Source organism: Molothrus aeneus, chromosome 20 (assembly GCF_037042795.1).
Source record: "Molothrus aeneus isolate 106 chromosome 20, BPBGC_Maene_1.0, whole genome shotgun sequence".
Lineage (NCBI taxonomy): Eukaryota > Metazoa > Chordata > Aves > Passeriformes > Icteridae > Molothrus > Molothrus aeneus.
In genome coordinates, this window is record NC_089665.1 from 9490344 (window position 1) to 9517846 (window position 27503).

General features: G+C 48.5%; 1 protein-coding gene across 1 annotated transcript; it reads left to right on the forward strand.

The window, feature by feature from the left end:
* Window positions 1-43: 43 nt before the first annotated feature.
* APPBP2 (amyloid beta precursor protein binding protein 2) lies at window positions 44-22687 on the forward strand. The gene is made up of 13 exons (XM_066563300.1): window positions 44-198; window positions 8753-8841; window positions 9503-9654; window positions 10191-10314; window positions 14316-14484; window positions 15140-15229; window positions 15676-15743; window positions 15822-15927; window positions 16211-16335; window positions 16473-16558; window positions 16892-17082; window positions 17488-17653; window positions 17847-22687. The coding sequence occupies exons 1-13, from the start codon at window positions 58-60 to the stop codon at window positions 18098-18100; spliced, it is 1761 nt and encodes a 586-aa protein (XP_066419397.1). The 5' UTR covers window positions 44-57; the 3' UTR covers window positions 18101-22687.
* The last annotated feature ends 4816 nt before the right edge of the window (window positions 22688-27503 follow it).

Genomic DNA, 27503 nt, shown 5'->3' on the forward strand with positions numbered 1-27503 from the left:
GAGGCGGCGGGGCGGAGGGAGGGAGGGAGGGGGGGAAGGCGGCTCCGCACAGCCAAGATGGCGGCGGTGGAGCTGGAGTGGGTGCCCGAGACGCTCTACAACACGGCCATCTCGGCCGTCGTGGACAGCTACGGGCGGGCGCGGCGCCGCGACATCCGCTCGCTGCCCGAGAACATCCAGTTCGACGTGTACTATAAGGTACGGCGGCGGCCGAGCGGGGCCGGGCCCGGCTGGGCCTGTGGGACGTGGAAGGAGAAGCGGCCCGGGGGGCGGCCTGGGCCCGGCCTGGCCTGGCCGGGGGCGTGCGGCTGAGGGGTCTTGCCGGGGCCGGGCACGGCCCGAAGGACGGGCCGGGGGCTCAGGGGCTGTGGGGCCGCCCGAGCTGCGGCTGGAGGAGCGGCGGCTCCGGGCTCCGGCCGCGCTGGGGCCTTGTGGCTGCCCCCGGGAGCCGCCCCGAGGCCGCGGTGAGGGGCTGGGAGCCCCTGAGGAGGACGCGGAGACGGGGCCTGGCCTGGGGGGTCGTGTGGGGAAGGTGCCTCTCGCCATTGGGGAGCGGTGCGGGCAGGATGGAGCCAAGCTGCCTGTGCTGGAATATGTTTTTTCCTTTTCTCCTTTTTTTTTTGTAATAATGAATTGGACGTGATGATGTCAGTGGTTGAGGGAGCAGTTTGCTGTGGTCGAGTATAAATGAGCTGGTAGGAACCAGATGGAAAGAACTGACAGTTGTTTAATGCTGTAGTTTTATTAGCATTAAATTATTCCTTGGTGAAAGGGCTGTTCCTCGTTCAGCTGCCCCTGGAATATACGGATTTGATGTAAAAGGTGCACTGAGATGGTCCATTAATTTCTTATTGTCCACTAAACAGGCATTTCATTCATGTGCAGGAACAGCTGGAAATGAGCATTCATCAGGGGAGAAACAATGTCTGTAAAAACCTAAGATGAGGAATAACCCTCCTTTCCTCTGCCAGCAAACTTCTAAAAATTTAGGAATTCTTAAATGAAGTAAATCTTTAGTCTAATCTTTATGAACCAGAGGTAATGACCCATCACATACATGGAGAACAGTAGTATTTACTGGAGACAGGGAAATTGCTCTCAAGCATTGAAAGAGACATGGACATTTTCTGTGTCCTGGTTATTTCATGTCTGCCTTAGGTGCTAAGAAGGATGGAAACCCATTTTTCTGACATATGAGCATGCTCACAGGTAATGATGTGATTGACACATCAGCTAAAGGCTGGAGATATGAAAATCACATTGTGGAAGAATATCTGGGGGGTGACTTTCAGCTGTTAATGACAAATAAACTTCTTTGGCATTGCCTGTTCTCATGTTCATCCAGGTGAGAGGATGGTGCTCTGTTGTTTTTAGAAGCATGAAACAAAACCTCCTTCTGATGATAGAACTGTGCAAGGGTGTGTAATTCCCAGCTGTTTAAAAACTTATCTGTAGGTGAGCTTAATAGATCACTGACTTTTTATGCTTTTATTAGCACTCTTCAGCGGTTGCTTTGGATCAGGTTCACGTGGAGTTCTTCCATGCTGAAGAGGATCCAGCAGCACACCTGATTTCTGAGGAGACTCTAGCCTGTTTCTTCTGCTGGGGTACCTGGCTCTGTCATCTTGCTGAGCAGATGATGATAGAGGTGATAAGTGCCTGTCCCCAGAATGGTGTTTGTGTTAGAGGGACAGATGTTCATGACAGCAAATGCCTGGAATCCCAGACTGGTTTGGGTTGGAGGGGACCTTTCTGCCCATCTCACTCCACCCCTGCCATGGCAGGGACACCTCCCGCTGTCCCAGGTGCTCCCAGCCCTGTCCAGCCTGGCCTTGGGCACTGCCAGGGATCCAGGGGCAGCCACAGCTGCTCTGGGCACCTGTGCCAGGGCCTCACCCACCTCAGACACCTTTTTCTAATCCTAAACCTGTTCTCTGACAATTTGAAGCTTTTCCCCTTGCTTTTCCTGTAATTTCTGTGCTTCACAACAGGAGTTCTTGTCCTGTGTAAGGAGCACTGATATTCCTCTTACCAGCCCTCATCCATGGGGTGTCCTCACACACAATAAACCAAACTGGGCCATGCCTGCAGTGAGTGTTCTGTGGCTGTGAGAGTGGGCTGGGCTTCCCTGTCCTCAGTGTCACCTTTGCTGTGGAGGGCAAGGAGCTGGGCTGGGGCCTGCAGTGCCCTGCTCTAGAGAATGGGATCCCTGCCCTGGGCAGGCTGCACCTGCTCCTCCCAAACCCTCCTGTGAGTCTCTGTGCACCCACAGAACAATCGGTGACTGGTTCTTGGCTCTGTGTTTGGACACCACAGCGTCAGAAGTGTCATTTGGGGTGGCTGAAGGAGGTCAGGCTGGGGACAGCATCCCTCTCCCAGTGTGTGTGCTGCTGGTTTGGCTCTGGGTAGTTATTTGGGATATCAGGTGGGTGTTGAATCCCAGTTCATCATGGTGAGCCATGTCCCATATGTCCTGGTCACTGAGTTCTTTAAAGCAGAATTCCCAAAGCTATTAACAGTCTCTGGAGTGAGACAGACTAGAAAACTTGTGAATATTTCTTTGACTACATGGTGTTTGTTGCTGCTGTGTTGGAGGGTGTCAATTGGCTGTTAGTATCCTGTGTTACTTGCATTCTGTGATGAGTAAAAGGAATAAAAAATGTTTCCAATATTTCATATAACTTGTAAGTAATAGTTTTTTATCTGGGTATTAGTCATGGTTTGTGGTACTTGAGAAACTGCCGCTGATTTTTGCAAAAAAATAAAAGGTGGTACCAGTCAGATTTTGTTTTGATCTGTGGATGTTAATTGTCTGTGGCTATACAAAAATGTTTCCATCATATTCATTGCTATTAATGCTTAACATTTGCCAGGCTTGCCTAGGTTTACCAGCATGTCCAGGTTGATGCAGAAGTTGGGGGTGAGGTCCCCCAGCATGGACAGTCAGTGTGCTGATATTGAAAAGGGGAAAACGCCAGCAGTGTCTTGGTGCTGTTCCCCAGGGCACCCTCCAGTCCAGGGCTTGGCTCTGTTGTCAGAGCTCCCTGCCTTTATTTCCCCCTCCTTAGCAAATCCACTTTGTTTCACCTCTCCATCTTCTGGAATTGCTGACTCCTGGGGCATTCCTTACAGACCCGAGTGGGGAATGGGGCTGGGGCAGCTGCAGGATGTTCTTGTGCCTTTGGTAAGGGGTGGCTTCTGCTGCAAGGTGACAGAACAGGCAGGCTCCTCATACTGAGCATGTTTATCTTTCTGGAGCATTCTCAAACAGTGACTGGAGCTCAAAACAAGGCACTATCAAATAATCATGATTGTGGTAGAACAACAAACCTGCTCTGCTTCAGCAGGTTATCCCTAGAGATCTCTTTTTTTCAAGCACTGTTTGACTTTTCCTTGCAACCATTAGAAAATTAAGAGGCAGAACAGGATGCTTGTGAGGATATCCTGGAAAATTCCAAGCCTACATTTGAGCTACAAAATATTTAAAAGTTTTATTAATGACACTGTATTTTGAGGTGCTTAATAACCAGTATTGTTACAAGTAACACCTGCCTCTGGGGGGGGAAAATAAAAATGTGCACACATATCATACATTGTTTCCTTTGGTTGTTTGCCAGGTCTGTGTGTATCCTGGTTGGGTTTTTTGCTAGTTGAACTAGTTAGATTCTCTTGCTTAATTTTTTTGGGGGGGGAGGATGAGTGAGAGGGTGTGTAGGTTTTAGAAGCCAAGGAAAGAAATATGCTGGATCTCACATAACTCAGACTCAGCATTTGAACAAAATACCAAAGTTGTGTATTAAAAAGTAGTGACAGCTGGAGTAAACTGCAAGTCCAAAAAACCCCAAACAAAAGAACCCAATCAACCAAAAAAACCCACATTGAAATCTCTGAAAAAGTTGACTTATTATATTCTGTGGTTTCTTGGGGTGAGGATAATGTTTTGAGAGGGTGTTCCTATAAAGAATCAAGGTTGTTGGCAGAAGTCAGGTTTTGAACTCTCTGGCAGTGTCTTGTACAGATTTCATTTTCCCCCTTGTGCCTCTGCTTTATGCTCTTTATTTTGCATCGTGATCTCGTGGCTTTGGTTCTCAAGGGGCTTTGCTGCTTTAGTGTTCTCTGTCCCAGGTCTTTGTTGGAGTTGCCCAGTGCCAGCCTCATCTTGGGCTTGGATTGCTTAACAAGGAGTTTCATCCCATGCTCATTTTCCTTTTGGAATGGCTTTTCTGGATTGTGTGTTTCTCTTTCCTTCCAATTGATTTTTCTTGAAAATAATTTGTTCTTGGAACATTTTCTGGTGAGATCATTAACCACAGGAGCAGCTGGAGATGGCATTAATTTGGTTTCTGTCACGTTTAGGTGTTCTTTGAACCGAAGACAATGAACAAGCAGGAATTTGCTGACTGTTGCCAGCAAGCAGCAGAACGTTGGTTCCCTGCATTGCAGCAGAGGTTGAGTTCCCTGATGGAGAATCGTGGCAAGCACCATTTCTGTCCATTAGAACATAGCAAACTTTGGTCTCCAGGGCTTTGATGAGAGGGAGAAGGATGAACCCCCCTGAAATGAAGAGTGGCTGTGCTGCTGCTTCAGTTCTGAGCTTCTCTGTTGGGGAAGTACAGGCAAGGTCACAGCACAGAGTGAGGGAGGCAGAGCATCCCAGAGCCTCTGAGGCTTCTGCTCTGCCCCCAGGGTGAGCTCACAGGGCCTGAACTGCCCTGGTGCTGCTGTGGTTGGGGGTAGGAGATCAGTGTGTGTGTGGGAAGCTGTGATGGTTTCTACAGACTCTCTGTCACCTGGCAGGAGCAGGGGGTGCAGCAGGGCTGCACTGCTGGCCTTCAGTCAGATCCCTCCGGCACCTCTTCAGTTAAAGCCTCTCACTGAAGGAGAATCACTACCTCATGAGTTTTTGCCAGTTATTATTATTAACACATGCCTTATTTCTGCAGTCTAAATTTAGGTGTGAACTGAACTGTGCTTCCTTATGTCTTTACTGGTTTGAAACTTCTTGCATTCGAACTTGTACCACTCAGGCTGCTTTTTGTTAACCTCCAGCTATGGGGCACGTTTCCTCATCCTGGTATCTTCTTACCTTTTCAGTAACCTTGGTGAGTCTGAGCCACCAGAACTCCTCATAACTGAGATAATGAGGTCACATCATGAACAGAGGTGTTGAGCTCCTGCTGAACAATAATTCCCATTTCCACTTCATTTCCTCTGGGCTGATTGAGCTCTGGGCAGGCTGGGATTTCCCAGTTCCTGAGGAGAATCACACGAGTGTGAGGCTCAGCCTTTGTCTCCCTTGTGCAACAGCAGCTCTGCTGCTCTGGCCCAGAGAGCAGGGCAGTGGGAATGTTGGGGTGTGCAAGCACTGAGCTCTAGAAATGTCTCTGAATTCATACTAGTTCAGTGACATTGGTTTTTTCTTGGTTATTTATTTGATTGGGGTTTGTACAGATCAGCCTGGGAATTGGCATTGTGCTTTCCAAGGAGAGCTGGAATTTTCTTTTTTCTTTTAATGCCTTGAACAACATCCAGGAGAAGCTTGTCCAGAGGGTTTGTAGATGATTTTGAAATTGGTTTAAAAGCATGGAATGTGTATCTAAATTTTGAACTGATTATTTTGGTAATGAGCCTTTGTCCACAGATGGGTTCAGTGAACTGTTGACTCAGGAAAATCTTTTCCTTCCTTGTTGGGTGGGGAAGGAAGATGGTGGTTTCAGCCCATATTTTTCCCAAATTCTGCTGTCTGTCAAGCTCTCTGTGCTTCCCCAGTCTGGCCTGGTACTCCATGACATTATTATGCATTACAAAACATCCTTCTTGGAGCTTCTTGGATTTCCTCTGTAATTCTTCCTGAAACATCCATGTTTATCAATCCTCTGCCAAATTGGAGCATCAGGAGCATATTTTTCAAGTTGCATCTTCTTCAGTTCCTTTTCTGGAGGATCCTTGTACAGCTGGCTGGAATTAACCCCCATCTGCTTTAAAAAATTTATTTAAAAATATTTTTATTATGTTTAGAGAAAGTTTGGTTGTTTGTTTTTTTTAGCTTAGTCTTCCCAGAGGGAGAAAGACAAGAACTTTACTAGAAAGATGATGTAAGAATAAAGTTACAAGTTAATGTCATTAATGTGTTCAGCTGGGGACACCACAATGTGCAGCTTTTGTCACACACCCACTGGACATGCAATCCAACATCCAGCCTTGGCTCCTAAGAGGGGCTGTGGGGAGTTTCTCACAGCTGTGCACAACAGCTGGGTTGGGCAGTGTAATAATCCACCTGTATATTAAATTTCTGCCTCTCCTCAGTGCCAGAGCTCAGGTGTGAGCTGATGGAGTTGGGAGTCACCTTGCAGGCTTTGAGTCATTTTTCCGTAGTTCAAGAAGGATAAATCCTGGTGGGTTCCAAATAGGTTAAGCTGGTGTCTGGAAGACATTTCTCTGTTCAGAGCAGAATAGTTCTTTAGGAGTCCAAAGCTCTGTGCTCATGTCAGGGCATGTTTTTCTTGAATCACTTTTGTTTTGTTTTCATGTTATGTAGCAAGGCTGTGGTCAGGAATTCTGTCTCTGGAGCTTTAACAAGAGAATCATTTCTTCAGTCCTCCCAACTGCTTCTCAATGAGTGTTACTGGATCTCCTGGAATTACTTCACAGTTTGACATATACTCACTATTTCCATGTCAAATTTCGTTTGAAAATATTGCCCTAACAGCCACAACAGTTCCAAGAGGCTTCCAGCTGAGTTAATTCCTCCAACTGTTTGCCAGTATGTCGAGGGAAGGGGTTACAGGGACAGGGAAAGTCCCAAAGATGTTGTATTTCAAGTTAGAGCAGTGAAAAATTGCAGCTTGGACTGTGGGGCCCGAGCCAAACTTGACGTGTGCCTGAAATTGTTGATGTTCCAAAACTGAGGCTCCTGTGGGACCTTCCCCCTCCCTGCCACCCCACCAGGCCTTTTACTCCTTGGCAGCCTCAGGATCTCCTGGAAGGGGGATTCTCTCCTTACAAGAAGTGTTTATGTAACCTCAGAAATGTATAAATTTTTCAGAGTCTTACTGTGGTTAATTTTTGATAAACCAGGAATCTCTGGGATTCTGGGTGGGTACTGCAAGGTGATAGGAGGGGGTGGTGATTCTGTACTCAGTACTGTGAAACCTGATGCTGGTTTTGGCTGCCTTAAATCCTGCTGCAGTGCTTTGGGGATGGGTCTAAGCTTCCTCCAGAAACCATCCCATCAATTATTGATGGCATGCCCACCTTCACTTTGAGCATGGAATACCAGACAATTTAAACAGCTGCTTTTGGGGGGTTTTTACTGCAGAATGCACATTTTAGCTTTTATAGAGCATTTGCTATGAGACAGCTGTGCTGAAGGAATGAGAACATTTAACCATGGCTGTGGCTTTTAACTACAGCAGCCTGGCTGTTCCCTCAGTGCCAGAGAGAATCCAGCAGGAGCTGGGATCCCTTTGAAGTGCAGGGACACGCTGCTTTATCTGAGCAGTAACTTTGCATGCTAACTTGCTCTGGTTTTTAAAAGACTTCCTCTTTTTTTTTATGTTCCCTCAGCAAAATAGATAACCAAGAGGAAAACATTCATTTCTGGCAATTGACGTTATTAGGTCAAAGTATTTTTGAAGTTTTTTTGTAGGTTGTGTTGTTAAAATAACAGATTTGCTGTGCTCTAGAGCCAGTGTTGTGTGCTTTTATAAGAGTTGACTGGAACTAAATTTCTGGCTGGAGATGTTCTCACGTGCTGTGTTTGGAATATTAATTCATCAGCTCCCAGTGTTTGTGGAGAAAAAGGTGAACCAGGCACCAGATGCTGATCACTGGAAGCATTTGAGGGCATTATTAAAGCTGGGAGGAATATGAATATTTTCATTAAAGCACTGCTGGTGCCTGTGGCAGGTGTGGAGTGCTGCTTCCTTAGGCCATGTGCCCTCCTGTGCTCATCTGTGGGCCAGGGCCTTTCAGATAATGGGGATGAATAGTTCACAATGGATGGCTGTGACATTTATTTGCACAGTCCCTTTGTACCTGTGTAAATCCTCGGCCTTTATAGCCTGATGTGGCAGAACTTAACCAAGCACTGCATGGACAACAGTCTGTGGTTTGTTGTGAGCAACTCAGCTGATAAATTCACTTATCTGCAGGCACAAATCACTGTGGGCATTAGACAAGGCAGTGCTTTTAATAAATGCATGAACGGGCTCCAGTTTTCCCTTTTACTGCTGGGGGAGTCCCCTGAGGCAGCTCAGGTGTCAATGGGGAGGGGCTGGCGCCTCTGTAGTGCTGGCATTGGTGAGTGACCCCTTGCAGAACTTGTGGGTTTGGGTTTATTTTTATCTGACATATTTGCATTGCTGCATCCTAGCCTGTGTGTCCTTTCAACATGTTCTGAAAGCATTTGGTATCAAAACGGTCAGCTGTATTTGTCTTGGATTTCTAGCTCACGTGTGGCAGTGTTTTGGGGTGTTGCAGGGCACAAACACCTGGAAATACATCCATAGATTAAAAAAAAAAAAACTTGAAACAATCTATGGACCTCTCATAGCTCAGTTTTAACACTGAAATTGTGAAATTGTGCTCATGAGGTGAAATCTTCTGATACAGGACCTTACTTTCTAGCCTGCTGAATTTCAATGCTATCAAGTCTAGATTTCATCATAAGTTATCTCTGCTAGTAAGCTGGGTTTCCCAGAAGAACTCAATCTTGCATATGAAGATAAATTTTCCTGGTTTTTCTTTTCAGCTTTACCAACAGGGCCGCTTGTGCCAGCTGGGTAGTGAATTTTGTGAACTAGAAGTTTTTGCAAAGGTGCTACGAGCTTTAGATAAAAGGTGAGTATCTCAATAGCTCAATGATTCTCATTTCAACTCTCAATCTCTCCACCTAGGAAGAGATGTTGAAAAAAGGCACAAACAAGAAAAAGCAAACTATGCAAACCCCCCCAGTTGCTCAACACCAGAGGTCGTGCCCAGAGTCCCTGGGAGCAGCAGTCACAGCACCCACTTCCTGCTGCTTTAGCAAATCCAAGGGAAGCTGATAGGATTGCCCCAGTTTGGAGAGTTCCCCTGTCATTAAATATTCCAATTTGTGCAGTTACAGAACTTGACTGTTTTAGATCCGGTTCCGTGTAACCGGGACGAGCTTTGAGGCTTCAGGCCCTGGTCCCGCCCCTGGCTGTGTGATGTTCCTGGAGCCATCGCTGCTGCTTGGGCGGGAGTGCTGGGGGAGGGACGGCGTTTGGAGCCTCCTCCCCGCTGCCTCTGAGCTGGAAACTCTCTGCAGTTTTGGTGCTGGTGTCTGGCTCCCACCGAGGGTCCCTGTACACAACTTGCTGTGGATCACCATCAGCTGCAGCCTCACAGGGGGGCCTGCACTCATCTGCTTTGGGTTTGAGGGGGGCTTGGCCTTGATTTCTGTCCTTGGAATGCATGAGAGCCACCTGAGAGCTTTCAGGCCTTGTGTGCAACCAATCTCTGCTTCTGTTTGTTGCAGACATCTGCTCCATCACTGTTTCCAGGCTCTGATGGACCATGGAGTCAAGGTTGCTTCTGTCCTGGCCTATTCCTTCAGCAGACGGTGCTCCTACATTGCAGAGTCAGATGCTGCTGTGAAAGAAAAAGCAATCCAGATTGGCTTTGTTTTAGGTAACTGCTGCTCACGGGCTCTTTGCTTTCTCTCTTGCAAGTTTCAGTTAATGTAACATTCCTTTTTTCCTGTTAAAGATAAGCCTTTTGAAGAGCTGTGTGTTTTGGAATGGAATTTTTAGAAAGCTACTTGGGGTCTTAAAATAAATATATTGGATTTTAATATCTAAGAATGTATAGACTTTTTAGTTCAAACTGTTTAGGTTTAAAATTAGTTTGCAGATGTGATGAGGAATTTGCATGATTTTACTGCAGGTAAGTTGTGGGGTTTTTTGACAGAAATGTAGGAAAACTCTGTAATACCAAAAAGCCATCCTAAACCAAAGTATTATTTCCTTCAGCTGTAGGAGAATTCTCCTCTTACATTTCATTCTTTCCAGGTCAGGAGGGTTTGACCTTGACAGGATTTCTGTCATTTCTGTCTGTTGGAGCAGGTCCATGAAATAAGTGATCATCTTGTAAGACCTGAGCAAACCCTTGTTCTCTTGAAAACCTGTTTTGCTCTTCACGCTGCTCTTTGTTGCTGATTTTTGCAGGGGGTTTCCTGTCAGATGCAGGCTGGTACAGTGATGCTGAGAAGGTTTTCCTTTCCTGCCTTCAGCTGTGCACCCTCCACGATGAAATCCTTCACTGGTTCCGTGCTGTGGAGTGTTGTGTGAGGTGAGCTCACCTTGAGTTCCTGGGAAACCTTGGAGCCATCCAGCTCCAGATGCTCCTTTAGTGTCCTGCTGCCCCAGAACACTTTCCTGGCTACAGCTGAAGATCAGGAGGTGCTTGTTTTACACTAATCCCTGGATTTCCAGCTTCTGAGTTGGCAGCACAGCACAATGGATTAAAAACCCCAATGTTTTGCTATCCTGTGTAATCTCTCATGGGTAACACTGCTGGATAATAACAGTGCTCCAGCAGTTCTTGTTTCCCAAGGATTTTTGCACGTGAAGGAATGTTCTGTGTTGGACTTTGCTGAAGTTCTATTAACTACAAAGAGAATTTGCCAAATCCAAATGCAAACAGCATAGATACAATTGAGCAGAAATAAAGGCAAAACTTCCCTTTCCTGATTCCAGATCCAGCAAGTTCTCTTGCTCCATGCTGAGTGCTGAGCTCTGGGCCTGGGACAAGATCTGGGTGTCCAATTCCTGTGGGCACCTCTGGCCACAGCTGAGGGTTTGTTTTTTTTTGCTGTTAGAATTTTGAAGCTGCAGGGCCTGCAGGGGTTCACATTTCATTGACAGAGCCTCTGTTCTCTTCCCCTGTGTGTTGAGGTGTGATGGGCTGGCTTTTGTTGCTCTCACCATGACCAGGCTGTTTCTGCCCATTCCAGATGTGCCCATGGGCACCTGTGGGCTGCTGGGCAGAGTTCAAGTAGGATTTTTATTTTTTTAGCTGCTCTAACAAAGAACAAAGCATGTGCTGTATATTTATCTGAATCTAGAGCAAAACTTGTTTGGAAAGCTGCTCCAAAAAAAGCCCAGCATCTCGTTTATGGTTGGGCAAACATGAAGGGTGAAGAGGCTTTGCCAAGAGCTGCTGCTGTCCTGTGCCAGCCCCAGGGCCATGGCAACGCTGCTCTGCCTGGTTCTGCTGGCTGGCATTCCAGAAATGGTGCCAGGAGCCTGGGCACACAAATCCAGCTTCCTAAAACTGGGGAGTGATGGACACAGAGCCACAGCTACTGCTTGGTCCTTTGCCTTCTAATTAATCTAAAAAAAGTTTTCTTGTTACATCAGGCTCTTTGGCAAGCTGGAGAAGTTGCTTAAAAATAACTGTCACCTTCTGCAAATAGAAATGAAAAGAAGGGAAAGAAAGGGAGGGGGGGAAGAGGGAACTGTCTCTGCTGGACAGTGGTGTGGAAAGGAGTTTTCATTCTGTGCAGGGAGAGAGCAGCCTGGGTTGGGATGAGCCCTCCTGACCCGGGGTGTTGGCTCTGTTGTTGGAGACTTCCATTGTTCCCTGGGGAACTCTGCTGGGACACCACCCCTCGGGGCACTGGGAAATGTTCTGGCATCTCCAAACCCTCAGCAGGGCTGGTTTGGAGTTGTACCAACCTGAAAGAACTCAAATGCTTTGGGAAGGGCTCAGTCTGTAAAATCCAAACACCTTTGTGTGGCAGAGAGCACTCATTGGACTCATTTTGCTGCCTTTCAGCTTGAGAAGAGTAAATGGTGCTGTAACCACCTGATCCCACTGAGGGAGGCTCTCACACTGAGCTTGCCCTGCAGCTGGGGGGAGTTTTAAGGAAACAAAATTGAAGTCCAGCTTTTGAAAGTATGACACTTTCTTTGGCAAGTCAAACCTCTGGGAGTTGAATTAGTACACTGCAGTATTAATAGAACACAGATTAAAAACGTGTGAAGTTTTGTGTTATTTAAGCACAACTTGGTGCTTCCTTGTCCTGGCAGTGGTAAATTCTGTGGAGAAGCTGGGAAGGTGTGAGGTTTCTCTGAGCTTGTACCCTGCTTTTCTGGGAGTGTGGTGCTCCTTTTGGTTTGCCCTCTCTCATTATTCCGTGTTACACCAAGAGGTCCAAGTGCATAACACAAATACGTGGCTCTCCCACTTCTTTGTTGCACATTTGGCTGATTCCTGGATTGTTTTCTTCTGCTGGTTTTAGACTTGCTAAGCTGCTGTGTTGGCTCTGAGTTTGTTGGGGGAGGTTATTCCCCAAAAGCTGTTATTGCAGACATCAAAGGAGGTTCAGAGCCATTAGCATAAACGTCCTGAGGCCTTTTCTCTTCCTCTTGGCTTTATCTCCTAAGATTCCTTTGGATTAATAAAGGATTTTTTGTTACTCAGAACTGGATCACATAAACTCTGCTTATCCTAGAGGATTGGCTTAGGTTTAGCTTGGGTTTTGGGGAGATTTCTTTGTTTCTAGACACTGTCACTGAAGCATCCAGACACTGGATGATATCATCTCTCCCAGGAGCTTATCTAAATTGCAGTGCTATCCCCACTGGCTTATTCCATTACATGGGATTTGGGCTCCGTGGTTTTGATGTTGCAGAGCAGCTCCCAACTGAATGGTGTTGGCAAAATGGTTTTTTTCTCTTTAGGAAAACTGTTTACTTAATTCTTCTCTCGTTTCTTTATAATTCCTGTCTCTTGTTGCTGGAATGTTCCTGTGACCAGGCACACAATGCACTTGTACATCGTGTTTGGTTCTGAGGCTTTATTTAAGGAAAAATGTGGGTGTTGCTTTTTGCTGTCTTGTTGTTGAGCCACGGTGCTGGTTCCCACTGGAGAGCTGGAATTTGTGTAGCTTTTGCAGGGTTTTGAAGGGCTTTTCTTTTGATGTTCTCTTTGTGCAGCAAATCCACATCTGCCCTGTGCCCCTGTGCCCTAAGCCTGCCAGGCCCTGCTTAGGAAAATGGAGATTTTATTTCTTTTCTTGTTACTGTTGGAGTTTGGTGATGCATTTGGGTGGGAAATGGAGGGGCAGTGTTGGACAGGCAGCTCTTAGGATGAGCTGAGCTGTATCACTGGGGGAATGGCTGCAGTAGCTTAAATCTCTATTTGGAGCAAGTGGAAACAGGTTTAGAAAAGAAATTGAGCAACAATTTCCTTGTTTGCTCCTTCCCCTTTAACAATTGATTGGAAGTTTTATCCCAATGTTTGATATCAGGACTAAAATGCAGCTCCTGCACAGTCAGAGTTTGAGCCTCTTTGCAATGCAGCTTCACTTTGTGCTTCCCTTCCCTCTGTGCAGTTCTGCCTGTGCTGTGTTGTCCTGATTTCCCAAACCTTGCCTGCTGTGTTCAGTCTCTGTTACTCACTGTCTAATGACACATTTCCAGCAGGGACAGTGGAGGTTAATTCACCACAATTCCATGTCTGCTCACTGGCAGGTGTTTGCCATGGAGCAGGAGCAGCTGCCCTGGCTGGGAATCCAGCTCTGCCCTTGGGGCTTGGAATATCAACACACACCCATTCCAAATGCACCTCCTTCAAGCCAGCGAGCATCAGCCTGCACTCATGCACAAATTCTTTGCTTTTATTTGTAACAAGTGCCACAAGCTGGAACTGTTACCTCTCTGGAGAAACAGGAGGAGGTTTCAGCAGTGCTGGGTGGTACTGGCTGTGTTTGGGTGTCCATCCTTCAGATGGGAAGGCAGCAGGATAGGAGAGGGAAGGGCAGGGGATGTTTGAGTTGTTGTGATCAATGAAATGGTCTCTCCTGGTGGAGCTGGTTCTCATGTGGAATGGATGTGCCTTAATCTTACATGAAAACCTCCCCCAAGCCCCAAAGCACAAAAATGCCCACTTGGAGCTACTCAGGGTTTGGGGGGAAAGTGCAGGGATGCAGGAAAATGAGCTGTGTCGTACTTACTGTGGCTGCTTGGGGCTCCACCCTTTGGGAAAGAGGTGCAAGGGATCTCAGGCTGCGTAGGGCAGGGCTTTGGGAATGGAATCTCATCACTATTGGGAAGAACGAATTTCATGGAAAATAACACACAAAGGCCCCACACCAGAGCGGTTCAATGCATTCTGTATCAATGGGTAAAATCCTTGGGCATCTCCAGCAGGAGAAACTCCTGCCCTGTGCCCAGCTGTGCTGGGCTGGCAGAGCTGCAGCCCTGCGAGTGTCACTGAGAGGTCCCTGGTGCTGCTGCAGGCAGAGCTTCTGCCGCTCCCTCAGCAGCTCTCTCTGCTCCCCCAAGGTTGCTGCACGTCCGCAACGGGAACTGCAAGTACCACCTGGGAGAGGAGACCTTCAAGCTGGCGCAGTCCTACATGGACAAGCTGGCCAAGCACGGGCAGCAGGCCAACAAGGCGGCGCTCTACGGCGAGCTCTGCGCGCTGCTCTTCGCCAAGAGCCACTACGATGAGGTGAGGCCCTGGGGGCTCCCTGGCTCCTCCTGCTGTGCCTCACTAGCCCTGGTTCTGCTCTCCTCGGCACCTGGGTGGCACTGCCTGAGTGATAATTCATTTATCCACTCTTGTTTCTGTGGATAAATGTTCTGTGTTAGGCTATGAGCTCTTCGCAGCACTTGGACCAGCATGAACATACAGGTGTTGCCTTGCCTATACGTGTTGGTCACCTGTAAATGAAATATTATAAAAGCTTATTTTAATAGTTGAAAATTAATAGCAGAACCTGGTTTGTTAAACTCTGTGTGAAGTGTAACTAGTCCATAAACTGGTTTTCCTTTAATCCCTAAGTCCACTGACAGGGTGTTGTCCTGCACAATGGGAATTGTGAGGATTTCTTAAAGATTATATAATACCTTCTTCTGTCTGTAAAAGTCATAGCAATATAAACCTTAGATTAATATAAAATACTTACATATTCACTATTAACCTTAAAAGTGGTTTTTAAGTCTGTCTTTTGAGACATAACTGGACAATTCATTACACATAAGCACTCCAGCTGCATATTTTACATTTTGGAATGAAAATGATCAGCTTTTCAGAGGTAATATTTTAATGTTCCAATGTTGTCAAGCTCCAGCTTCCATTGTGTTGCTGCCTCTCTGTCCCACAGGCCTATAAGTGGTGCATAGAAGCCATGAAGGAGATCACAGTTGGGCTGCCTGTAAAAGTGGTGGTGGATGTGCTACGACAAGCGTCAAAGGTGAATCTGAAATCTCCCCTTTGCTTTGGGTACTGAATTAGTGCCAAGGATGGCTGAGGAGAGGTTGTTACCTCCAGAATTCTCCTCAGGGGCCCTAAGGGTTGTTGTATTTGTCTCAGGATGGGTGGGGGAGTTTGTTTCTGTTTGTGTCTCTCTGAAATGGAGTTAGAGCTGCACGGGTGACCATTGTGACAATGTTAACCTGTGAACTTCCCTGGAAGGGCTCTGGTCCCTCTTTGGTCTGGACTAGGTACAGCACAATCCCTTCAGCCAGGCAGGATAAAATGGGAAGTTTATTAATGCTGTGCTCCTTTTCCTAAATAGCCAAAAAGTCCTTTAGTAACCACAATGATATTTTGGAATTGAAGCCAAGAGTAAGTGTGGCAGTGTCTGGGGAGCTGAGCTGTGAGTGCTCAGCTGCTCACGTGCTCCCTTCCCCTGCCCAGGCCTGCGTGGTGAAACGGGAGTTCAAGAAGGCAGAGCAGCTCATAAAGCACGCCGTGTACCTTGCCAGGTAAGGGCATTCCAGAAAAAACCCTTCTAAAATTGTCCTCAGCTGGCCTCAGTTTGTGATGGCAGTGTGTTTGTGCAGGGAGCATTTTGGAGCCAAGCACCCCAAATACTCTGACACGCTACTAGACTACGGATTTTACTTGCTCAACGTAGACAATATCTGCCAATCTGTTGCCATCTATCAGGTAGGCAGCAGGGCTTGTTTCTCTTGGTGGTTTTCATCTCTCAGATGTTGTAGTTAATTCATGAAGATAGAGAGTAGTTGATTTCTGCAGTTGTGATGTTTTAAAAACCCTGAACACTGCCAGCTGTGGGGTTTTGCTTTGTCTTCCTCTGACTCCTGTCTTTTATATAACTAGTGTCTCAAATATGTAGAGAATTTCAGAGTCAGTAGATTCATCATAGGGATGAATTTGGGGGTTTCTTTCTGTGTTAACTTATGAAGTTGTGGTTTTGGAACCCTTGCAGACTGCGCTCGATATCCGGCAGTCGGTATTTGGAGGTAAAAACATCCACGTAGCTACAGCTCATGAAGACTTGGCTTATTCCTCTTATGTTCACCAGTACAGCTCTGGGAAATTTGACAATGCACTGTGAGTACAGCACACAGCAGCACAGTTAGTGCTGTAAATGAAGAAAAATGTTCATTGCATTAATATTTCTAATTTTTCATTGGTCAACTGCTGGCATGCATAAACAGAGCCTGATTTTTTTATTTCACCTCTCCCAGATTCCATGCTGAACGTGCTATTGGCATTATCACTCACATTCTCCCAGAAGACCATCTCCTCTTGGCCTCTTCAAAGAGAGTTAAAGGTAGTTCCCTTTGTTGTTTGAACCATTTGGTTGTGCTCATCCTGGTCCCTCCCAGGCAATGCAGCTTGAGTTGTCTGTTTCAATGGAGGTGTTTGTAGTCCTTGGTGTTTACAGCACACCCGTAAAATACAAAAGAAAAACCCAGAATTCAGCCAGATGAGTTGGAGTGGGGGGATGAAGTTGCAGAATATAAAAATGTGTTGGGAGCTTGACACAGCAGTGTGACAGCAGTTGGTGACAGACACAGAGCCCGGTGGGCTGTGTCCCCCCAGGTGGGTCCCTGGCTCTGAGCTGGGTGTGGGCACAGTAACAGTTCCTGTCTCCTGCCCCCAGCACTTATCCTGGAGGAGATTGCCATAGACTGTCACAACAAGGAGACAGAGCAGAGGCTGCTCCAGGAGGCTCATGACCTGCACCTCTCCTCGCTCCAGTTGGCTAAAAAAGCCTTTGGGGAGTTCAACGTGCAAACAGCCAAACACTACGGCAACCTGGGCAGACTGTATCAGTCCATGAGGAAGTTCAAGGTAAGACTTTACTCCTGACCTGAAATCTGAAAAGACCAAGGTTTCAGGCTGAAAGACAGTTGAAATCTGTTACTGCAAATGATGGGTTTCAGTGTCCACAATTCCCAAGTTCAGTTGGTAGTTCTGTGCTTAGAAAACTTGTGCTTTATCATTCACCCCAAAAGCTTTGTGCAAAAACAACCCATGGAGATGGGTGATAACCTCAGAGGGTGACAGGGAGCTTGGTGCTGTGATCTGCTGTTCACTTCACTAAAGAATTTGGAGAACTTGGTTTATGTTTTTGCCTGTTACAAGATGCTGCTGTTTGAGCTGCTACATAGTTCAGTTGATTTAAACTAACTTTCCCCTCTTTCTGTGGGGTGGTGAGTGGTGTCTGACTGACCTGTGTGACTCTGGCCCTGGCAGGAAGCAGAGGAAATGCACATCAAGGCCATCCAGATCAAGGAGCAGCTCCTAGGGCAGGAGGATTATGAAGTTGCCCTCTCCGTGGGCCATCTCGCCTCCCTCTACAACTATGACATGAACCAGTATGAAAATGCTGAAAAGCTTTATCTGAGATCCATAGCAATTGGTAAGTGACTACAGGAAACCTAAGTTCAAGTTTTTAGAAAATAACTTGGTTGTTAATCTCTAGACAACATTCTGTGGCTAGAACATGAGTAGAGAGTATAGGCAGATTTTCTTGGTAAAAATAACCTGCTAACTCAGCTGCAGCCCGTGGAGATCTTGCCTCTCAACTCAGTTTTTCTCTTGGGTTTCTCTAGGAAAGAAGCTTTTTGGTGAAGGATACAGTGGACTTGAATACGATTACAGAGGTCTCATTAAACTGTACAATTCCATTGGCAATTATGAGAAGGTGTTTGAGTACCACAACATTTTGGCCAACTGGAACCGGTTGCGGGACCGGCAGTTCTCGGTCACGGATGCGCTGGAGGACGTCAGCACCAGCCCCCAGTCCACGGAAGAAGTGGTCCAGTCTTTTCTGATGTCTCAGAACCTCGAGGGACAGAGCAGCTAAGAACTTGGTCAATTAACCAGTTAAGGTTTTTTCCCCCAGGTTACAGGGGGAAAAGTCATACTGTGAAACCTAAACCATGTAGTTCTCTGGGGGCTGGAATTTGCGTTGAAACACTGGTCCAGTCTACTGAAGAGTGCCCATACGGATGAATGTGTGTTAAATTCCTCTCAGCATGTGTATGGCATGTTTAGTTCGGCTCACATTTTTAACTTGGTATTCCCAAAAAACCCCCTTCTTTCTCTCTTCTTTCAAAAGAAGCTACTTTGCAGAAAGTCTGCAAGAAAACATTAAATAAAACTGTTTGAGTTCAAAAGAGTTGCATTCTTATTACGGATGGAAGGTTTCATCGAGAGCTTTCTGCCGATTCACAGAGAGAACAAAAGCTGTACTCTGAGGAGCTGTAGGAGAAAGGTCTTGCTGCTGTATCATTGTAGCAAAGTTTTATGGTAAATAGCCAGCAAAGGGAGGATGTGCTGGCCTTGGCTGCTGCCTTACCAAGAGAAGTGGCAAAGACCCACTCTGGAGAGCACCATCTGCTCATTGAGTGCCACCTGTGCTGTTGTGGATGCCCTGAACTGGACCAGTACAGATCCCACAGACCAGCAAGCACAGTGTCCTCGGTGCCACCACCAGTGCTCCCCTGAGCAGGACCAGGACACCACGGTGGACCAGCCTGCTAGAAACCGGTTTTGGACCAGTGGCTTTAATTTAATATTTCTGCCCCTGCATTCACTTTGACAGTAGAACTCTCTCATTTAGGTGTCTGATCAGTGCAAATGATATCCATGTGATAGATCCAGAGCTAGGAAGTGAATTGATGGTTTGTCTGTACCCAGTGAGCTTCTGCAGAGATTCCTGGCAGTGCCACAGCTCCACCCGCTCCACTCTGCTGCAGCCACTCCTCCTTCCCTCTCCCGTGGGCTCTTTCTCTGCTAACAGAGGCCATACCGTGTTGATACCAGTGAAGAGTTTTGTATTCCAGTCCAGTTCCATTTTCTGTTTCTGGAGAACACAACTTACTGTACAGGTCGCAAGGGTCAGTGAAAAATGCCAAAAAGCACAACAGGTCTTTTTTTTTGTGATGCTTCATTTCTACATTAAACAAGAGTACAACCAGAAACCGATTCCTTACGTTAATTTACGAAGCAGAGCTCAGCTGGACAGACCCTCTGAGAATGCCTCTCTCACTTGTCTTAATTCTTCTGTTGGGGCTGTGTGCTTCTGTGGGTTCGGGTGTTGCTTTGGGCTTTGTTTTATTTCCTGCTGTTGGGTAAGATTTGCAAGTCTGTGTGACACAAACTAGAACTGACTCGCTGCTGTTACCTCAGCTGTGCCCTGGATCTGGGGTTCTGTGGGTTCTGTCACTTTGGGGGTTCCTCTCCCCCTCTTTTCAGGGTTTGTACCTTGGCCAGTCGCTGCCGGGGCTCGGCCGGCTCTTCCCAAGGGCCTGGGGCTGGATGTTCTTGGGGTCTGGTTTTCTCTTGGTTTATGGGGTTTGTGGCAGGGAAAGCTGCTGGATGATCTTCAGGGAAGAAAGAAATAGAGGTTTTGGACATGACTTGGAGCTTAATGGCTCTTCTAAGAAGTGAAATTTTACAGGCCAATAGTTCATATTCTGGTGCCTTCAAGTGTTTTGTTTTTGGGGGGAAAGGCTGGGTAATATCAACTTTAAAATGCAATGACATAATTAGTGAATGCAGATTAATGATTGCATACTTAGAATATCTTCACTGAGGTGAAAAGAAGTATTTGCATAAAACCCCCTGTGGTATTAGGACTTAACTGCAGTGTGTCTGCAACAGCTGCTCAGTGAAAATCCAACTTAGTTATGTGTGGATTTAAAATGTGATTTATTTATAGCAGTTTTTGTTTATGACTGTGTAGGAGCTACAGACAAATTCAGCTATACAAGGCAAAACCTTCACCCTGAATGCCCACGGCACTGACAAGTTATAAAGTTCTTATGAGTTCTTAAATCCTTTTAAAAGGTATTTAAAGTTAAACAAAGTGTGTAACACTGTCAGGACGTGGGCAGGAACGTGGCTTAAAGCTGTCCTAAAGAACCTGAGTGATTCTGTACTGCAGAAGTGCTGGGGCTCCCAGCTGGGTCCAGGGGTTTACACTGACCTAGGCTGGAGCTCCTTTACCCACTCTGTGTTCCCAGTCTTGGGGTCTCCAGCTTTTGGCTTAGGAGCCCCAAGGTGTTTTTGGGGTGGGGAGCATTGTTAGACTGACACCTGGCACTGGCCTGCCTGAGGCACTGCTCCTCTTCCAGCCCTGCTTGTGTCCCTGTTTGTGCTTTGCCTTCAGGTCAGGGCAGCTCCTGGTGTGGGCAGCCTGGGCAGGAGCTGTGCTGCCCGTGCCTGCGCTTGGTTTGTTGGTGGCCCCGGTCCCAGCTCTGGTGGCTGTTTTGTGTCCTTCCCCAGTGCTGGCAGGAGGGGAAGGAAGCTCCTAAAGCTCCCTGGGAGCCCCTTTGGCAGAGCACTCGCCCAGGGGCTGTTGTGGTGATGCCTGAGGGCTCCAGGGGCTCCTCCTGTGCCTGCAGGGAGTCCTGCCTGGGGCTGAGCTGCCCTGCAGCTCCAGGGCAGGTCCCCTCTGCAGCAGGGTGGCTGTGGCTGATTGCTGACACTGCTGGGGCACAGGGCTTGGCAGGATGATGCTGCAGCTGCCTGGTGGGGACAGCTCTGTTCCCCTGCTCAGGACCTGCATTTGTGGCTGGGACAGCACAGGAGTGACCCCGTGGGGGTTTGGTTCTGTGTCTCCCAATGGAGCTGTTGGAGGGTTCTGTGTTGGCACCTGGAGCCTGTCTGGGATGCTGTGCTGCTGCTGGTTCTGCTGCTCTCTCTGCTCTCACAGTTGGTTTGGTGCTGTTGAGGAGTGGGAAGCTGCTGGGATGGCGCCAGAGGCAGGTAAAGGACTCCTTGGGGTGGATCTTGCAGCGTGAGCCCCACTCTGCCCTGGCAGGGCCTGCAGTGCCCTCTGTTCCCCGGAGGGTTTTCCTGCACCCCGTGGCTCCTCTCTCCCCTCCTGCCATAGCCCAGGGCAGGTTTTCCATCCCAGCTGGGTCAGTATCAGGGTGGGGGCCTGGCAGGTGGAAGATCCATCCAGGAAGGAGTGGTTGGCATTTCCAGACACACAGCGTGCCCACGCAGGGGCTGTGTGCTGCTGGCAGTGAAAGGGCAGAGCTGGGAGTGGGAGTCCTGTGAAATGCATCTTCTCCTTGAAGGTGAGTAAAGGAATCACCCCAGAGTCCCTGGTGAGTGGTGAGCACGGGTGTTACCTTAAGGTAAATTATTTTCACTATTGATGAAGTTAAACCCTCAAGGTTTGACTTTGTGTGAGGTTGTTTGGGTCAGTGAGGGGGGAGTTTGCTCGAGGTGCCATTGCTGCTTCTCATGGTACAAAATGCACATTGAAGTTGGTTCCCTTTTCAGTCCTGGGTGAGGGAGAGCACAGGAGGGAAAACTGGCCGTGCCTCAAAGGGGGGGAGCTGTTGGCCAAGCTCCCTCGGGTGATGTGGATGGGCTGGACTCGGGCAGGGCAGGGCTGCTGGTACCAACCTTTCAGCAGATCCTTCCTTCTGCTGCCTGTGCAGAACCTGATTTTATCTGCAAGTCCTTGTTCCCTTATCAGATAATTCCTGGCCAGTGTCAGTTCAAAGCTGCCTCTGCATTGTGGGGGGTGTTTGACGCTCCTGGCCTGGGGCCCTTGAGCCACTGGGCCCTGGGAGGGCTTTGGGGAGAAGTGGGGAAAATTTCCTTTAGAAATAAACTCCAGTACCTACAGAGAATTGGCAGCACTGGGGGAATGCTTTTGTCCCTAAATCTCAGGAATGTTTTGGGCAGTGACACAGGTGTCCCTGGGTGTGTGAAGTGTGTGCTCTAGGGTCTCGTATTCCACTACTCCTTGCAATCCTCGGTATCTATAGCATGAGTGGCCTTAGTGAGTCTGTTGAAGTGCACATTTTTTTTTTTCTTTTCAAAAGTAAATTTTAAGATGAAAAAGATATATACTATATAAATATATAGAGATATTTAGAAACTTGGTTTGTGGTGCACAAGTTCAGTGTTGGATCGCTAAATACTCGTCGCAGGTACCATATGTGTAACTTTTCTTTTCTGTATATTCCTTTCTGGGAAGCAATGTTGCCATGGTAACTACAACTTTACAATTTCTTTACTACTTAATGATGTGAATGAATTCTACATTTTATTGAATATTACCAGGTTCAGTACTATTTTTATACTTTATTGAACTACAGGGGATTTTAATTTAATAGCATTAAAAAAAAAAAAGAGAAAAAGATGTTGCTTGAACTGTATAACTGTATAAATTGAACTAATTACACAAACCCACCTCTAAACCAGAATCTCCACCTGTAGTGCCACGTTCATTTATATAAAAGTATCTTGCTCATTACCAGACCCTGCAGCCCCTCCCTGTCGTGTCAGGATGAAGGTTCCCCCCCACCTCTCCTGCCATCCTCTGTGCCCACGGAGCCATCCTATGTTTGTAACCAGCATTGTGATATTCTGTAACTGTATTGCTCAGATGAAATATTGACCTAATAAATGGAGTGTTCCCGCAGCCTGGAGTGCCTGCAGTGAATTGGTTACAGCTCCCTCCCTCAGTGCCTGTCCTTGCCGGAGAAGGTGGAATCTCTGCCTTTGGGGTAAATCCTCATGGATGGGGCTTGTGTTAGTACCTGTGCAATGTGGACAGGGGGAGCCTGGGGTACTTGCAGGATGTGGATCCTGCCCAGATCCTTCCCTATTCTTGGGTTTTTTCCCCCTAAAGTAGCCATGGGAACACAAATTCTCTCCTGCAAGTGTGCACTGGCAGCACCAGAGCATCTCATGTGGCTGCCTGAGCACAGAGGGGGTGAAAAGTCAGCATTTCTGGGGGTTTTTATTTTTAAACCATCAGGTTTTTGTGTGACCTGCAGCTGCCCAGCTCTGCAGAGGCCTCCCCTGGTCTCACAGGGCTGAGATTTCCATTTTTAAAGGCAAAATGCCCTGGAACTCCCCCCTGGCTCTGAGAGCCCAGGTCAGGCCCAGGCTCACGAGGGTGACCCCAGAGTCCCTGGGGCTGAGGCGGTGCCAGCTCTGCTCCTGTAGCCTGAATTCCAGGATGGAAATGGATATCCCTGGGTGTCTGGGTGTGCTCCTGCAGCTTTCTCAATTCTTCCCCAGGGAAATGACACTGGGGAGTGCTGGATCCAGGCTGCCAAGAAAAAGCCAACAACAGCAGACTCCAAAGTAATTCTGTTTGCTGGGGTAAAGGAAGAATTAACAGCAGCAACCCTGAAACTTCTGCCCAGGTGAAGGGAAAACTGAGGTATGAATGAGGCTGTTCTGCTGATTCTGGGGGAGAGCAAGTCCAGCTGCCTCTGCCATCTTCTAAAACCCAGCAGCAGGAAAGGCAATCCCTGTAACATTGCATCCTGTAGTTTATTCCAAACGTTTTCTGATCCTACTTGGAGCAGGAACCCCTGAAGGTGAAACCTTTCCTCTTTGCCACCTGGTCAGGAAACTGAGGTTAGGGTTAGGTTAGGCAGAGCTCAGTTTTCCTTGAGAGCTTTCCTGTCACTTCTAAGTCACCTCAAGTCCTACTGGAAAAAGTGTGGGATAATCCAAGTCCTGAGCAGCCTTGCCGAGTTCCCTCTTAAACCAGTGTGACACTTTGAGGGCAGACAGCGTTTCCTAAGGCAGCCACAGGCATTCCTGCATTGGGTTCACCTTTAGCTGGGGGCATTATTCTGTTATCCAGGGAAAATTCCTCAAGATCCAGCTCTGCACCACACAAGTGTCTGCTCTGCTGCCTGGGAGGGTGAGACACAACAGCCTCCCACAGCCCCTCAAGGGCAGGGCCAGCACAGACAGGAATCCCGGGCCCCTGGCCAGGTCTGGGGATGGGATCCACGTTTAAAAAGGAAATTTGTTGTCCTGATTCTGAGAATGGTCTCCCAAAGGAACCTAGGAGGGTTTTTCTTGGGTTCAGAGGTGAAGGCAGTAACTGAGCCCCCACCCAGCTCTCCCATTCCAGCATGTGGGAGTGAAGGATCTTTGGGAGTTTTGTTGGTCAGACTGAAAGATTGCTGGGACAAATCATGGATATTTCTGGTGTTTCCTTAAAGCCTGGATTGACCTATGAATCAAATGTGGCTGACCCCAAAGCCCAGCCAGAGTCATCCAGAATCCCAGAACCATTCAGGTTGGAAAAAACCTTTGGGATCATCAAGCCCAGTGGTGATCCAGCCCTGCCAAGTCCCTGGAAGAGGAATTTCTGCCCCAGCAAGGAAAGGAGCAGCTGCTGCTTCCTCCAGAAGCTGCTCTTCTGTGACTGGGGTTTGTACAAAAGGAATGATGGGCTGAAGGTAGGTCTGGTACTTGCAGAGCCTTCATCCAATCCTGGTGTCAATGCACAAGTGTAAGGGATCTCCAGGATCATCGTAAATAAGATCCTATGGTCTAAAAGAGCAGGATTTTCATTGGGCTGGAGCTTGTTGCTATGACACTACAAGAATTGCAGGACTTTGTGGTTCTGGGAAACCATGGAGACAGTCTGGATTCCCTGCTCTTGCTCAGGTGAGGATGCTGTACTCATTCATTTCCATTGCCCTCTCTGATGGTGTTTGGGAACCTGAAAAACCCCTTAAAGTGACTGGAAGGCAGAGCTGATCCTGTGAGCCCCAGTCTGTCCCCTGGGGGTTTGGCTGGGTGGCTTCTGCATCCCGCAGCTGCCTTGGCACCGGGAGTACCGGGAGCAGCAGAACCGGGGCTGCCCTGCGGGCCCGGGCCCAGGCTCTGGGCACCGAGCGGTCCCAGCCCCAGGGGATGCTCCTGGCATTTCAATCGCACTGATCTGGGCCGTTCCACGGCTCGGTGTCTCTGGTGCCTCTCTCTCGGCAGGAATTGCCTGGCCGGTGTTTGCCCAGCCCTGCGGGAGCAGCCAGGCGGGGGAGGATGGCCCGGAGCCGGCGGGGCACCGAGTGAGGGACTCCTGCTCAGCCTCCTGGATCACGTTGTCTGGCAGCTCTTGAGTTTTGACTTTTAGTTTACCTCTTTATATTTAATAGCTCCCTCTGAGCTGTTACAGACCGGATTGGACATTTCAGAGGTAAAGAGAGAGACACTGGGGAGAAAAGAGACGAGAAATGAGCTGGTTCTGAGTGCCTGAGAACTCCCACAGGACATGTGGCAGTGTTTTAGCAGCTAGAAAATGGCTTTATGTGGGACAGAGCCTCCTTCCCGGGCACCTGTTTGTGGCAGAGCCGGTGCTGCCAGCAGCTGCCTCTCCCGTCCCTGTCTCATTCCACTTTTGGGCTGTGCAGGTGCTGGAGTAACCAGTGCAGGGACTGGGAGGCACAAACACCCCTGCTACAGGTCGGGCTGCATTTTTGCTGGGGAAGACAAACGTGTGGCTGGGCTGGGGTGGGCCTAGAGCAAACCACAACTATGCTGGAGCATCCAGATTGCAAGGTAGGGACGCCCTAATTCCCAGCAGCTGACAACAAAGCCGTGGCTCATTCCTCCCTCCCTCCCTGGCTGGAGCAGCTCCTCCAGCTGCTGCTCCCGAGTCTGGGACAGGAGCTCAACCTGCCCAGCTCCCCCAGCACTGAGCCCACCTGCCCCTGCTCATCCTTCTGTGAAAATTCCAGGTGTAAAGGCTCTGTGTGAGCAGGAGAATGTTCACCCTGCTTGGTGGCAGTGTGACAGTGGCTGTGTGAGAGCCTCACCTGTCCCTGCTGGGCGGTGACCTGGCAGGTGTTGGAGGTGACAGTGTCTTTTACCTGGCTGTTCCTGAAGGGACAACTGCTTTAAAGCTGCTTCGATCTTTCCTGTGAGTTCTGGAACCAACTCGGTTGTTCTGAAGGACAGCAGGATTGCTTAAACAAAAAAGAAGGAACATAAACGCACGTTCAGAGGTGTTAACGTGACCGAGCACCGCGGGCTGACTCACGCTTGGGCAGCAGCTCTTGCTTAATTTAACCTGGGCCCCGTGGGGCGGGAGCAGCAATGAGCTGAGGGCTGCCTGCTCCCGTCCCTGTGCTGCGTTTGTCGCTGCAGTGCACCGGGGGCTCCACGCCGTGCTGGCCGTGCCAGTGCCACCCGTGCTGTCCCTGCTGTCCGAGCTGTCCCTGCTCCCTGGGTGCCGCCCTGCCCGCTCTGCCCGCGCGTTCCAAGCCCAGACGTTTCCCGGCCCAGGGCATTGGCATTTCCCGGGCTCTGCGGGCGCTGCTCGGTGCCTGCGCTTCGGCGGGGGGTGCGGATGGGTGCGCGCTGCCGCTGGATGTCACTGTCGCCGTGTGGCACCGGGAGGGAGCAGCGGGGGTGGCGCTGGGACGCTGCGCCCAGCAGGGTGGGACGGGGAGCTGCGCATCCCCCGGGCAGTCCCTGGGGATGAAGAATCTCCTGATGCCAGAGGTCACGCTTGGATTTTAGATTTTGTTTGACCAGACGCTGGCAGGGTCTCCGAGAGCCCAGGAGCCCGATTCCTTTCCCAGAGCGAGACGCGAGGCTGATTTCTGCGGCTTTCAGCCACGTACAGGAGCCAGGAGAGGGCAGAGGATTCTCTGTTCTAGCTCGGAGCTGAGAATTGGAGCTGGGATTTTCACCGAGTGTAAAAAAAGAGCTGGGACCAGAGTTTAATTTTTTTAATTCAGATGTGTGTGGCTTTTTGGTTTATTAATTTTATTACGAAATTATATTAACACCAATTTAAATTTTTAATTAAAAAAGCCTAGAATCCCTAATGCTGAGTAAAGGGGATGCAGATCCCTCATTTTAGATGACTGATGAGCAAGGCTGGTGGATGGCTGCCCACTGGCCTCTCTCCTTAACAAAACCCCCAAAATTATCAAATGACCGTGCTGACAACCTCAATCCCTTAAAATTGAATATTGATTCTGTATTTTTCTGTTGACTCATGTGAATCAGGAGGCGTTTCCAAGGCATCTCTTTCTGCTGCTCGGTGCCGGTGCCCCCCGGAGCCGGAGCCTGTTGTTTGTGCTCGAGCAGGGAGCCGAAAATGCTGATTTTTCTCCCACTTGTCTTGCATAACAAAAGGCGTTTGTCACCCGTTACATAACGGCGGGGTTTGTCGCTGCTCCCGCTGGCCTCTCCCGGCCCGGCCTCGCTGGATGCTCCTCAGTGTCCCCGGAGTCCCCACAGCTCCTGGGGCTGATCCTGCACCCAGCTCCTGGCCTGGCCTTCATTCCCTCCTTGCATGGGAAGATGTGGAGCTGTGGGGTTTGCTGGTGGCTTTTTAGGGAGCAAAAGGACTGGGAAGGTGTTTGGAGGATTTTTTGCTTTTTAATGCTCATTTGAAGGCGCAGTGGGGTTTGTCCTTAGCTGAGGTGGTGTCCCAGGCCTGCAGGAAGGGCTGTGCTGGAATGGAGCTG